The 14,938-nt window shown below is 44.7% G+C and overlaps 2 protein-coding genes across 6 annotated transcripts in view; one reads left to right on the plus strand and one right to left on the minus strand.

The window, feature by feature from the left end:
• Positions 1-4,238, minus strand: part of slc26a11 (solute carrier family 26 member 11) — a 40,637-nt gene extending 36,399 nt beyond the window's left edge. Inside the window, exons 1-4 of one of the 5 annotated variants that reach the window (XM_054743991.2) lie at positions 4,106-4,218; positions 3,694-3,712; positions 3,515-3,600; positions 3,188-3,396 (exon numbers count right to left, since the gene is read on the minus strand). In XM_054743991.2, the coding sequence (XP_054599966.2) occupies positions 3,188-3,388 (201 nt within the window). In that variant the 5' untranslated portion in view covers positions 3,389-3,396; positions 3,515-3,600; positions 3,694-3,712; positions 4,106-4,218. The other 4 variants (XR_011520802.1, XM_054743989.2, XM_070552008.1 and 1 more) reach the window with 4 other exon arrangements.
• Positions 4,239-4,250: 12 nt separating this feature from the next.
• sgsh (N-sulfoglucosamine sulfohydrolase (sulfamidase)) overlaps positions 4,251-14,938 on the plus strand; it is a 20,769-nt gene continuing 10,081 nt past the window's right edge. Inside the window, exons 1-6 of the mRNA XM_015969836.3 lie at positions 4,251-4,455; positions 13,012-13,172; positions 13,245-13,350; positions 13,417-13,793; positions 13,880-13,961; positions 14,035-14,238. Coding sequence (XP_015825322.3) covers positions 4,380-4,455; positions 13,012-13,172; positions 13,245-13,350; positions 13,417-13,793; positions 13,880-13,961; positions 14,035-14,238 — 1,006 coding nt within the window. The 5' untranslated portion in view covers positions 4,251-4,379. The remainder of the gene's footprint in view (positions 4,456-13,011; positions 13,173-13,244; positions 13,351-13,416; positions 13,794-13,879; positions 13,962-14,034; positions 14,239-14,938) is intronic.

Below are 14,938 nucleotides of genomic sequence, written 5' to 3' on the forward strand. Positions count from 1 at the left end.
TTTTCAGGATTCTCTGGCCCGACCCGAGCCCGACTTTTTTTTTAACCTTTCATAATGTTTTAGCGTGATAGAATGCTCAGCGTTCTAATTATCTGTGGGAAGCGTTCTGCAGTAAAAAAAAAAAAAAATTTAAAGAAAGAAAAACAGCATCGATGCAGCTTTTTTTCTAACAGAGCATATTTTTCGAGCGGCAGATGAAATTTACGAACACTATATTAATTGGATGCGCTTGTAAATTTAATCTGCTCTGAAAATGCGCTCTTGTGCAATTAGAAAAAAAAGCAGCATTCTAATTTTCTAACTGAGAGCGCATTTTCAGAGCGGCAGAATAAATAAACGCCCCCAATTATTATAGCGTTTGTAAATTTAATCTGCCGCTCTGAAAATGCGCTCTCCAGTTAGAAAAAACCCAGCAATGAATGCTGTATTTTTTTAACTGCAGAGCGAATTTATTCACAGAAAAACAGAATGCTGCCGTTTTCATGAGAATAAACGAATGGTTTCTGACATCAAAGTGGACATAAAATGGCTTATTAGAACAGGGGCACATGTTTCAATCAGCAGTTTGAGAATTCGTTTATATAGGCGCATTTATAAACCACGCACACCTTAACTGAGCTAACGGGTGCATGAGAAGCAGGCAGGTGCTACTGCGTTTAAGTGTTTTTTTTTTATGAATTTGATTAAAAATAAAGGCGCCCGGCCCGGCCCGTGTCCGAGGTAATTACACAGTCGTTGGCCTGAAGCCCGGCCCTCGGGCCATTGGGCCGGGCTTCAGTGCAGGGCTCTACTCAGGAGTTTCTGGATCACATCCCGCCCTCAACACGCCCTCTTTGTGTGACACACAGCGGTACCAGTGATGATGCTGCTGGAGCTCATAATGTTATCCTTCTCAGCAGCAGCACTGCAGGTGCTCTCCATGTCCAACATGTGCGTAAGCCAGGTCCTCAGTCAACTTAAAGTTGCGCACTTTTTCCCACTAAGTTTTCTTTCATAAATCCCAAAGTTTGCGTGGAAAGTTGCTTACGCAGTTTTCCGACCCCGTTTTGTGCGTAAGCAAGCTTGATAAATGAGACCCCTGAGCTGTAAGCAAATAAGGAAAAAGTTACTAAAGTTTCACTGGGGGTTGAGAAGACAGCACACACACACACACACACACACACACACACCATAAATACCAAGTATTGAATCGATCGCTGTGATTTCTTACTAGAGAATAAATGTATTAACTAAATAATTGGGATGTCCCGATACGATACCGATATTGCAGCCTTCAGTATTGACCGATACGATATCAGCACAAATCATACAAATACCGACATCCTGAGGATGTGCCAACAGAAGCATGCTGGGAACAGCGTTTAGCTCATGCACGTTTAAAGGCATCCTTTGGAACTTTTTGGAATCCTTGCCTTTGTTTCCGTTGAGTAAGAATGTTCCGGCGGTAACGGACATACTCACTAATGGCAACCGAGTCATCTCCTTTAAAAATGAAGGAATCAGAATACTAGTAACTAGTAATACTTTCCTCCCATTGTTAGATAGGAGAGTAAAACAACAACAGCACCGCCGCCGAGTGGCGCTGCTACAGAAAAGAAGCCTTTCGATGTTTCAAGCAGAAGTTACTGCAGCCAGGCCCAGGCTGCAGCCTGCCACGCCAGCTACTGGGCCAGCCTCCAGGCTACTATCACCAGATCAGTGGGAGCCTCCAGGCAACCACCAAGGTACGGTGCCACAAGCTAATAAACTGTTCAAAGTAGGCTTCTCCGCTGTGCCAGAGCACCTAGACTTTTTAACAAATGAGACCAAAGAAGCAAGGCCGCATTGGTGAGGAAGAACTGGAAGACATAAAATCGTTGAACTTCCGAATGATTCAGTGGAACTCATTAGAAAATCATTTAAAATGTTGTTCAACTTCAAACACTTTTGAATTTAAGTATCAGTAAAAGCAGAAGGTGCTCATGTTGTATAGAAACGGAGGTGACAATTGTTACCAAATATTCTCACATGGAAGGAAACGTTTACAGTTGATGCTAACACTGGTTACGCTGTTGAGGTTTGAGGGGTAATTGTGTTCGATTGTATCCGGGCGTTAGCCAGGCTGCTAAGTTTGTACTGAAGCAGGAAGGGGAGGGAGATTCATGTCGCTCCTGTTCTACTGTCATGGAAAGTATTATTGTTATGTTCGACAGTTGTGTCATTTTGTTGTTGTTTTGTCTTTTTTACACAGCTATGAAAAAGAATAAGTGTTCTAAATAAATAAATAAATAAATAAATAAAATCTCAGAACGGGACATCCCTACTAAATAACATTTATCGTCTTTATCCGAGTGAATCTGTAGGTAACTGAACAGGTGACTTGTAGCAGCATTCTGTGTTGAAGAAAGTAAAACGTTATTATCAAGAGAGAATTAATTATATCAGTGAAAGGTGTGTTCACCTGTAGTTTAGGGGTTGCATTAACAGTTTATCTTTTATGGTCTTTACACATTTATGCTTCTTTACACATACAACAAAATCTAAATTCAATGTAAAATAGGGCTGCACAATATATTGTAAATATATCGTTATCAGCATGAGCAATATGCATATCGCAAAGAACAAAAATATCGCAATGAATGGTTAGCTCATATGTTTGCTTCACGCAATGCGTTCTGTCAATCAAACAGAAGCATGATGTTTAACAAATCAAATAGAGCTCTTCACCCATTTGGCCAATCGGGTGGGTTCTCGTAGGTTAGATTCCCGCCTCCGAGGTGGACGGCACTTAATTTTAATGGTTAGCAAACACCTGAGTTAGCTTTGTTCTGCTGATTCTGCTTTTCCCGGGATCACTGATCGCCTTTTCTTGATCGTTTTCTTTTTCCCTTTCCTCACATCTTTTGCATTTCTCATTTTTATGATTTTTTTATTTCTTTGTTTTCTATTATTTTTGTTCCTGAGTTAAGTTTTTATTTATCGCAAGTAATATCGTCATCGCAATATTAATCACCGTTATCGAATATCGCAGGTTTTCCTAATATCATGCAGCCCTAATGTAAAACATTTGAAAGTATGGAAAACTGTTGGTTTTTACTAGTGAGTGGTCTCATGGTTGACACTCAGGGATCGGTGTCATGTCAGTAACAAGATTCTGTTGGTAACTGCTAACAAACTGTTAAAGGACTAATTTCATAAAGGCCCTCACCTGCACAGGTAGACCAGCTACCTCAGCATAAGCCAGTGCCTGTGGGACAGTTGTCAACCCCACGGTGAGACCTGCCAGCAGGTCCATTTTCAGGTGGGTCAGGTTGTATTTAGGTAACCAGCAAAAGACGGGCAGCCAGGACTTCAGGGTCCGGTAGGAACAACAGCGCCGCCATGACTCGGATCTCTGATCGTGATCCATGGACCCGCCTTCAGAGGTGGAGGGAATGTCAGAAGTTAAACTGCATGACACGAATTAAAATGCAGCAGAACAACAGGTGTATAAGCAACGGGACGACTTTGCATCCCATCTTTTAAATGTCATCACCTTGTGGGAGCGGTGTGGTGTCTTTGCCGAGTAGTCCTCAGAACCAAGCATGAGTCAGCATTTCTATCAGGCACGTGGATGGACAGCTGCTTATGAAGAGAGGTGGAAGAAAAGAAGAGAATTTACTTCCTATAAAAATCCAGCTCAGCATTCCTTCAGGTGTGTCACATGACACTAACCTTTTTTGTACACCTGTATCTGAACAAACACTAAAATTAGTTTGTAAATAAACAAAACCACATATTGTCCCCGTGGTGTCGGAGCAAATAAAAGAATCAGCGGTTCAAAGATGTAAACATTTCCCTCAACTAAATTACAAAGTCTGAGGATAAAAAAGAATGAAGTCATTTAGAAGAACAGAACTGAACAGAACAGAATATAATAGAACCTAACAGAACACAATAGAACTCAATAGAATAGAACAGAGGAGTATATAATAGAATATAATAGAACCTTACAGAACCCAGTAGAACACGACAGAATAGAACAGAGGAGTATATAATAGAATATAATAGAAATGAATAGAACAGAACCCACAATAATACAGCAGAACCCAATAGAACAGAACAGAACCCAGCAGAACAGTCTCACGTTCTCCTCTCATCCTTCAGAGGCTCAGCTGAGATTTTCAGCTCCGCTTGTGACAAACTCTTGTTGTGAAACTTCTCCCAAAACTCGAGAGGCACATCGCTTCTTGACCAAACTACTTCCTGTTTTGTCGGGTCACGTGACCGCTGTCATGTGACGTAGGTGGATTTGTGTTGTTTCAGGCGGAAGTGGCTAAAGCGAGCACGGCTCATGTCTGCAGTGAAGTCAGACAGGTCTGAACCTTCTAACTGTTTGTAACTTTACGGAACTTGAGGAGATGCTGCTGCTGCTGCTGGCTGGAGCTTGTTGCTGCTTCGTGGAGTCCAACAGCAGAAACGTTCTTCTGATCATCGGTGAGCCGCACTTTAACAAGTCAATTTAGTAATGTTAGTGTTTTTGAACGATGCGGTCCTCTTGTTATGTCTTTACTGGTGTTTAATGTTCTGTTCATTGTTTTTCTAACGCACTAAAAACTGTAAACGCAGAACAAATCATCATTTTTGGTTTAAATGATTTACCGCAGTGGTTAGAGCTGTTGCCTTGCAGCAAGAAGGTCCTGGGTTCGCTTCCCGGCCTTTCTGCATGGAGTTTGCATGTTCTCCCTGTGTTCTCTCCGGGTACTCCGGCTTCCTCCCACAGTCCAAAAACATGACTGTTAGGTTAATTGGTCTGTCTAAATTGTCCTTAGGGGTGTGTGTGTGTGTGTGTGTGTGTGTGTGTGTGCATGATTGTTTGTCCTGTGTGTCTCTGTGTTGCCCTGCGATGGACTGGTGGCTCTCTGTCCAGGGTGTACCCCACCTGATTGCCCGTTGACCGCTGGAGATAGGTGTCAGCCCCCCCCCCCCCCCCCCCGACCCTACGTGGACAAAGCGGGTTCAGTAAATGGATGGATGATTTACCCGCATATAGTTTTTAAGAATAAGAATAAGAACAACTTTATTTATCCCGAGGGAAATTCTTGTGTCATGTACATGCTCAAAGCAGTTGGAGAGACAAAGGAACAGGTGAAATAGAAATATGATATACAATATATTCATTAAAAAAATAAATTAAAAAATAAATAAATAAATAAATAAAAAAGATCTACAGTAGTACCATGTAGGATAGTGCAAAACAAACAATCGCATATCTCAATAATTGAATACATGACTGCATCCTTGTGAATAAGTAATTAAGCCGTCGGTGCAGGCGATTCACAAATGTGATTAAAGTATTGTGTAAAAGAATATGGGTTTGTAGCAGCATATGATATGATGGGGGGATAAAAACATATTTACAATCAGAACTCTTGGGTAATATTGCACAGTCGGTGAGGGCACAGAATAACCAAGGTAATAGTATTTGGAGAATCACCTACAGCGTGAGGAAGAGTTAAACAGTCCTATTGCCACCGGTACGAAGGATTTCCTGTGGCTGTCAGTTCTGCATTTCGGGGCAATGAGTCTTTTGCTGCGTGTGCTTCGGTGGTCCATCATGTGGGCGTGCATGGGGTGGGAGGGGTTGTTCATGATAGAGAGAAGCTTTTTTAGCATTCTCCTCTCAGACACCTCCTCCAGGTTCTCCAGTCTAACACCCAGGACAGACCCAGACCTTCTAATCAGCTTGTTCAGCCGGTTGGCATCAGCTATCTTCACCCCACTGCCCCAGCACACAGCTGCAAAGAACACAATGCTCTCCAACACCGAGTGATAGAACATGGTCAGCATTTTCCTACCAACATTGAAGGACCTGAGCCGCCTCAGTAGCAAAAGCCGACTCTGCCCTTTTTTGAAGATAGCATTGGTGTTCTTAGTCCAGTCCAGTTTACAGTCCAAGTGTACACCCAGGTACCGGTAGTCCTCAACGATCTCAACGTCAGCCCCTCTTATGGTGACAGGAGTAGGAGGTGGGGCCTGCTTCCTAAAGTCCATAATCAGTTCTTTAGTCTTTGTGATGTTAAGTTGTAGGTTGTTTAGCTCACACCACTCCACAAAGCTGTCCACCACACTCCTGTACTCCACCTCCTGACCATCCCTGATACAGCCCATGATAGCAGAGTCATCAGAGAATTTCTGCAGATGGCAAGACTGAGACTTGTACATGAAGTCAGATGTGTAAAGGGTGAAGAGGAAGGGTGATAGAGCTGTCCCCTGCGGCGCCCCCGTGCTGCTCAGGATGTTATCTGAGTGGCAGCTCATCAGTCGGACATGCTGTGGTCTATTTGTTAAATAGTCCGTAATCCAACCTACAAGTGGGGCGTCCACCTGCATTTCCGTGAGCTTGTTCCCCAGCAGTGATGGTCTGATTGTGTTAAAGGCACTAGAGAAGTCGAAAAACATGACCCTCACACTGCTGTTTTTCACTGCGGTCAAGAGACCCTGTCCACAAGAAAATGCTAACTTCCTGTTTTGAGACCAGATGTAGAGTTGTTCATTTCCGTTAACTTTTTTGTGCCTTTGTTTTGCTGTATCGCTACTGTTCGCTGACTCAAAAGTCATGTCAAAATTACAAAAACGGAATGATCGCATTAAGCTACAAAGAGCAGAAGGTGGGAACACTCATCACTGCTGCGTCCCGCTGTGTACTGCTGGGGGGAGATTTAACAGAACCTTTAGTTTTCACTCCTTTCCCAAGGATCCTGAGTTGCGGGCGCAATGGCTGATAAAAATCAGACGGGACCGCTTCAGAGTTACGGCCAGCTCTAGAGTGTGTAGTCGGCATTTTGAGACTGGCGGTGGAGATACCCTTGTCTTCCTCTGGAAAGCAATGTCTTCAGCCAAAAGTTGTTCCGTCATTATTCCACTGGAATGACTTCACGAAAAAGTCAGAGCGACCCGGAGTTTGGGAGCGCCGCTCTCGGCCTGTTGACACCGTGGCTATGGCAACCGAGGATGACAACCCAGAGGATGGAAACACCGATATCCCTATCACGGGTTATGCTGAGTCTGATCCAGCCTCCACCCCCATGATTGAAGATCATGATTATGCAGATAGCTCTTTGATTGTCGTAGATCACATTAAATATGAATCTATGTCAAGGGAGATCGAGGAGCTCAGGCAGCAGCTTGAGTCTTACCACCTCACTCAGGGGTTTGGACTGCAACGATTTGCCACATCACCCGATGACATTCGGTACCATACAAGGTAAGTAATCCTGAAGGTTTTAAGTTACCCTACAAACGTATACCCTAAGGGGTCAAAAATGAATCCATCTGGTGATGCACCAATCCATGGTGCATCCGGGTGCACCACAAATCCACATTTGTAGTGGCTCACTCATTTTATCTGGCAGTATTCCCAGATAGCATCTGCCTCTAACTCTAAACCCCTCTTCATGGGGCCTGTCTGGCGAGTACCTTTCAAGATGCGTTCAGCCAGCAGCTCTTCGGAGAGCTCACCCACATGACAGATCTCTCTAAATCGAGATGCAGTCACTCGTGGTCTCCGTACATTGTGCCAGTCGGCACACACACTCTGCTCTCGCGTAGCACATTCTATGCTCTGGGACATTTCGAGGGTTACCTCAAGACTTTTCATGTGCAGCTGTTGCTTCCTGGAACAGACAAACATGCATTCTGATGGTTTCAGTCTGTACGTCTGTGAAGGTTCTCAGTCATCCAGGTCATTGTAGTCTAATGAGCTTTGAAAGAAAAGCATCTGGAAAGCAACTCAAAGAAGTCCAGACGCTTTTCTTTCAAAGCTCATTAGGTTTCAGTCTGTAGTCTTGCAGAGGCAATGGTGGAGGAGGTGGAGCATTATGGAGGGTCTTCACTTTCTCTTTGGGTGGTTGCTGATAAGAAAGTGGACTTCCTTGTTGCACCTTGCCGAGCAGTGAGTCCACCAGTGGGATATCTTCGCCTATTCCCATGCTGCAGATCATAGGCCGGCCGGTCAGCATCGGAGAAAGGTTGGTAGACTTCAGAAACCTGCAGAACCGAGAGGTCGGGAAGGTCCCCGTGAAGGCCTTTGTACAGTTTGCTCCTGAATGTTAAGAACACACTTACAGAAAAATTGTAATCATTACATAAATGTTGAAACCAATCACTTTTATTACTTGGCAGGCCCTATAACTCACCATATTACCTCCGATGGCGTGTTTGAATCTGAAGCTCTTGTGCATGTGTCAATAAACCTCTCACGGCATCCTAGTGTGCCGCGGCAGAGTGGTTGAAAAACACTAATGTAGAGCCCCGTGTTAGAAAGCCCAGAGTAGTGAACCTTTTTTGATACAAGCTTCGTGTGATTCAGAAAGCTTCATTTAGCCATCACTATATATTACCAGGAGAATCTGCCGTTTGAAAACAGTAAACAAACTGCCCCCCTTTCTGTATTAAATAATATTGCCTTATAAAATGCTGTGATATTATCTGAAACCCCATCAGTAGCCAGTACTTACCGCACTCCCTCTGGTCTCTTGTTTTGGGTTTGGCTGAAAGGACAACCATCTTCTCCACAGGGCCAGGCTTTATCCCCTATTAAAATATGGTCAAAATAAATATAATATATAAAGTTACATAAAAAAATTGTGACGATTGGACTCACCATAGCTCTTGGCTTATGCCGCTGTTGTTCACCTTCAGTGCAGCTTAACACTGGGGGAACAACTTGGACTTTCAACTGCGAATAGTGTGCAGATTGAAAGAGAAGAGCAACACGGTGGTTGCATAAAGCTTTTCCAGCCTTACACGTGCAGGCGAAGTCCAGCAGTTGCACAGGCTGTGAATCTTTCAGTACCACCTACAAAGTACAATATTTCAATGTATTTAATTTAAATATTGAATATTACTAGAAATATAATCAATTTCTAAGGATAGCATGTTTGTCAAATGCACTGATTTCTGAGCACGTCCCTGATATGACAGCCTGACATGATCCTAGCAACATCCTATAATTTGCATCCAACCTTTTCGTTATACACACTGAACACAACAATTTCATGCTGCCTCTTTTTAAGATCTTACGCTGAGTTTGTGAGCTTTCTCTGTCTTCTTCATGGACCTGAAGCATTCTGCCCTGACCACCACCTCTCCAGTGCCCTGATCGTTGTCAGACGCTGCAGAAAAACAACAATTTTACTAAAGCTAGTAACAGAATGGCGTTAGTTGGTAAGTTATAGGCGCAGGAACTGTAATACAAAGATAATATATACAGACACTTGAAGCAGATATTTTCATGAAAAAAAAATCAAATGATCAATTTTTACGTTTGAAGAGTGATCGATTTGTTGTTTACATCACTCAACACACAAGCAGAAATGCATTACAAAATGAGAAGACATGTCGTCTACATTTAGGAGCACATCTCTGTATAGTGACAGTTATGCTTTAAACAGGCATTCAAACTACGGAGAACGTTAGTCAACAGCCAGATGTTCCCCTGCTACACTCAGATGAGCTAATCCTAACCAAACACCCACACAGCACATCAACAAACTGTGAAAAAAAGCCAAAAGATAAAAATAAATAAATGACTGTTTCGGTGTTAAGGGTCTCTATATATTAGTATTTATGAAGGATATGTTGTTGTGACTGTGAAAGACAGAAGACGGGAGTTGCCGGATTCTGAGGGTGTGGTGATTGGACGCCGGCTGGTCCCTGTTACGGGTAATGAGGCCGGAGAGAACAAAAGGGTGGCAGATCTACCAAGGTGGTGTATCTGTGTGGTCGACCTGTCATTGTGGCACCCGATCCTGGGGGTTGGGATCGTTCGCAGTCGTTTAGGACTGCCGGCGATGAAGACAGTTGAGCAGGTGGCAGTGCTCCAGTGATAGGAGGGAAGGCTTGACGCCTTCTTTAGGTAGCAAGGGCTGGGAGTAGTGTGGTGCCGAGACCACGCCGACATCTGCCGCCACAGACTCTGGCAGCCGGACCTAAGTTGTGGATTTACCCACCGTCCTCGCAAGCTGAGCCCCGGGGCGTTGGACGGTGTCAATCAATCAATCAAAGCTTTATTTATAAAGCGCCTTCCGCAACCCTGTCAGGAAGCCCAAGGCGCTGAACATGGTACAGTAGAAGGTAAATATATTGAATATATCAAAAATAAAAGCAATTCAAATTACAAAATACAAATTACAAAAAAGGTGAAACATTCTGGTACAGGACAAATGTGTAAAACAATGGACAGAGTGAACCAATGAAAACTGTGAGATAAATTCAACATAAAAGAGAGCCAAAATCAAACATGTTCAGGAAACGCCAAGCGGAGGAGGTGTGTTTTTAGGTGACTCTTAAAGACTGGCAGAGATGGGGACAGCCTAACTGAGGGTGGCAACTGGTTCCATAGTGACGGTGCTAGGACTGAGAAAGCCCGGTCCCCGCGAGTACGACACCTAGAACGAGGGACAGCGAGCAGGCCTTGGTCAGAGGAGCGCGTGATGGGGAGTGTCTGTTCAGGAGTGTGACTAGATAGGGGGGACCACCACCCTGGAAGAAATGATAAACAAAGACGAGGATTTTGAATTGTGAGCGATAGCAAACCGGAAGCCAGTGCAGGGAGGCCAGAACCGGACTGATGTGGTCCCGTTTCCTGGTCCCAGTCAGGAACCTGGCTGCGCTGTTCTGCACAACCTGTAAGCGACGCAGTGATGACTGACACAACCCTGCATAGACAGAGTTGCAGTAATCAAGCCTAGAAATAACAAAGGCATGCAGTACCCGCTCCAGGTGTCGGAAGCTCAGACCCCAGGGAGGGGGTCGCCTCAACTGGGACAGCTAAGTACCGCTGCTTGTTTTGATATATGCTGATCAGCTGGCTTTTAGCGTGAACGACTAGTGTTCTATTGTGGATCATGATTGTTTATTGCCGGTGTGAATAAAGGCTCGATTGGATAAGTTGTTGCCTACTGGTGCTGTTTTCGGGTTCTGGCTGGAGGGCAAGATATTCTGCCCGTGCTCCCACTGAAACTTATATTACATGACTTACCTTCGAAATTATACAAATACTGGCAGATGTAAAATTTGAATCCTTTCCCTCTTTTGCTCTGAGGCGCGGGGGAAAAAGATCAACAAGTCGATGAACATCATCTACAGATATATTCGGCAAATGCCCGAGACATCTTGAGAAGTTTAAATCGCCGCTTAATTCAGCCATTTGGCTGACTTCTGATGGAAAACCCGACCGTAAATCCTAGCGTAAACATGCAGCGGTCATCGCGGCTCACAACGGAAGCATAATACTCTACAGGAGTTTTTGCCCCGGAAGTAGCATATGCTAAGACGCACAGAGTCTAGTGAGCCGCACCTACAATTGAAGTGCGCGTTTATACGGTAGTTTACGGTAACACCGTCTCACTGCTGGAGAAGAGCTGAGATGAGCGACAGAATGGGCTGACACCAGGGTGACACAGAGCTGCTAAATGTGCCTTTTTGATAAAGGATAGAATTGTGTTTTTAAAAAAGGACACTAAGCATCCTATACATACATACTAAGTACCTCAAGTACTACCTGGTATCAAAGTATGAACTACTTTTATTGTGTACTCTTTCAGTAATTGTACTACAAAGTGTCCAAAAAGCTAACGTGCCGTGTTTGAGAGAGGATAAAATGATATTTGGGAAAAATGACACTAGGTCACCTATACATACATACTAAGTACCACGAGTACTACCTGGTACCAAAGTATGAATTAATTTTACTGTGTACTTTTTCAGTAATTGTACTTCAAATTTTGTACAAAAAGCCAAAAGTGCCATGTTTGAGATGGGATAAAAGGGCTTTTTGGAAAAAGGACACTAGGCCACCTATACACACATACTGTACTAAGTACCTCGAGTACTACCTGATACCAAAGTATGAACTACTTTTACTATGTACTTTTTCAGTAATTGTACTACGAAGTACGTACAAAAAAGCTAACGTGCCGTGTTTGAGATAGGATAAAATGAGATTTGGGAAAAAAGGACACTACGACATCTGGAGACTCATTCCAACTACCTAGTACTATAGTATTCTACCAGGTGGTACTATTTTTACTTTTATTGATCCTTTTACCTGTTATTGTAATTCAAACTAAGTAAAAAAAAGTCATTTTTTTGAGATACAAAGAAAAAGTTTTTCAAAAACGATAAATGTTTCTTGACTAAATTCTGGACAATTCATTCATGAATGCAAACTTCTATCTAAAAGCCAGTGTGGGTATCTGACTCTGAGATTTGATGTCAGATTTGAATTCTAAGAAAAATGTCAGAATTGTTTTTGTTATTTCCCGTGGCCTTAATCCACTTCATATCTATTACTGAGGAAAAACAGCAGTTTTCCACACTACTATATTTGTCTTCTACGGGGTCACTAGGGTTTCTTCATCACTTCACCATAGGTTATAAAATGTAAGTCGCTTTGGGTAAAAGCGTCTGCCAAATAAATAAAATAAATAAACTTCAGATTTTTGTTGTTCCTCATGAGGAAATCTGGTGGACCAGCTGTCTGGTTCTGGTACCAAACCAGGACAGCATGATGCGCAACATTTACAGATGGAGAATGGTAAATGGCCCTTCTAGGGTTCTACAACCCCCCAAGGCGCTTTACAACACAGTCATTCGCACCCTGGTGTTGATGAGCTACGATGTAGCCACAGCTGCCCTGGGGCGCACGGACAGAGGCGCCACTGGTCCCTCCGGCCCCCACCAGCAGGCATGGCGGGTTAAGCATCTTGCCCAAGGACACAACAGCAGCATTCTCTGGTTGGAACCGGGATCGAACCTGCGACCTTCTGATTACTGGACAGTTCTGCTGCTGTCCATCCATTCTCGGATGGAGAAGAAAATTCCTGAGAACCAGAGTAGCTGACCATGGTCCGCGATGTGCCCCGTCCCTCAGATGGTCATTTACTAAACCTGTAATCTACTCGTAGAGTTGACCCGTGTCGAGGCTTTTCACACGATTATTGTTCATAACGGTAAATCAAGTCATGATGATGATGGCTTCTTTTCCAGCTGATGATGCAGGGTTTGAAACCGACGTCTATAACAACTCCGTGGTGCACACGCCCCACCTGAGCTCTCTGGCTCGGCGCAGCGTCGTGTTCAGCAACGCCTTTGCGTCTGTCAGCAGCTGCTCCCCGAGCCGCTCGGCCATCCTCAGCGGCCTGCCGCAGGTAAGGCCTTGTCCCGTCACATGGTGCTGTTTGGCTGTGGGGGGGACTGAAGCGTGTTTCTGCTGTTCGCAGCATCAGAACGGCATGTACGGCCTTCATCAGGGGGTTCATAACTTCAACTCCTTTGAGGGGATCCAAAGTCTGCCGCTGCTTCTCAGCAAGGCGAATATCCGCACAGGTAAGGCAAACACACCTGTCACCGGCTTTTCTGGGATGTTTCTGAGTATCTTTGTGATTTCTACAGGTATAATCGGGAAGAAGCATGTTGGTCCTGGATCTGTTTACCCCTTTGATTTTGCGTACACCGAGGAAAATAATTCGGTTCTGCAGGTAGGGAGGAACATCACCAGAATCAAACTCCTGGTTCGCAGGTTTTTCCAGACTCACAAAGAGGAAGCTTGTAAACGAAGGCAAGAGAAAGAAGAAAGAAACGGCATTAATGACAACGTGGGAGAGGAGGAAAGGCCGTTTTTCCTCTACGTGGCCTTTCATGACACCCACCGCTGTGGCCACTCACAGCCTCAGTACGGGGCGTTTTGTGAGAAGTTTGGGAATGGAGAAGCTGGAATGGGTAGAATTCCTGACTGGAAACCAGTTTATTACAGAGCAGATCAGGTGAAGGTCAGTGATGAAATGTTTTCTCGTGTTTAATAAAGTTATGAAAACTTGAATTTACCCACATGTTGATGGGGGCCTGTCCTGCTCAGGTTCCTGCTTTTGTTCCCGACACTCCGGCAGCGCGAGCAGACCTGGCTGCACAGTACACCGCGGTCAGCCGACTGGATCAGGGTGTGTAGCAGAACCGGCTCAGAAACACAGCCTGAAGGGGAGCAAACTGTGAACATGCAAATCTCCATTGCAGGCATTGGACTGGTCCTCCAGGAGCTCAGCAACGCCGGTTATGAGAACAACACCCTGGTCATCTACAGCTCGGATAATGGTATTCCCTTTCCGAACGGCAGAACCAACTTGTATCGCTCTGGGATAGCAGAACCCATGCTGGTTTCATCTCCAGAACGCAGGGAGAGGTGGGGAGACACCAGTCAGGCCTACGTCAGCCTGCTTGGTAAGAAGTGGATGAGGTCCATAACTCAACAAATCCCAGGATGTCATTAATGCTGTCAGTCCTTTAGAGCTCTGGGTAGTGACCGAAAGGACAAGATCACGGATACAAGCGATAAATGAGTTTTATCCGCAGGGTGGCTGGGTTCTCCCTTAGAGATGGGGTGAGACGCTCGGTCATCCGGAGGGGCTCGGAGTAGATCTGCTGCTCCTCCACGTCGAGAGGAGCCAGCTCAGGTGGTATCTGGTCAGGATGCCTCCTGAACGCCTCCCTGATGAGGATTCCCAGACATGTTCAACCTGGAGGAGACCCAAGGGAAGACCCAGGACACGCTGGAGGGACTACGTCTCTCGGCTGGCCAGGGAACGCCTTGGGATTCCCCGGGAAGAGCTGGCCCAAGTAGCTGGGGAGGGAAGTTTGGACGTCTCTGCGTAGGCTGCTGCCCCACGACCCGACTCTGGATAAGCAGACGGATGGATGATTTATTACATGTCCACCTCAGTGGTCGGCGAGCGTCCTGTACATGAAATGTGTTGGCTTGACTTACTGGAGTGCAATGGGGCGGCTCAAACGCAATCAAGTCTTTGTCCACTGCAGTGACCGTTGTGCATGAAAGGGTTAAAACGTGTCATTACAGCTTTTTCCAACAGAAACAGAAACAGTTCAAATGTGTCTTTTTTTTTTACTTTTAAATTAATTTTAA

The sequence above is a fragment of the Nothobranchius furzeri genome, chromosome 6 (genome assembly GCF_043380555.1).
Source record: "Nothobranchius furzeri strain GRZ-AD chromosome 6, NfurGRZ-RIMD1, whole genome shotgun sequence".
Taxonomy (NCBI): domain Eukaryota; kingdom Metazoa; phylum Chordata; class Actinopteri; order Cyprinodontiformes; family Nothobranchiidae; genus Nothobranchius; species Nothobranchius furzeri.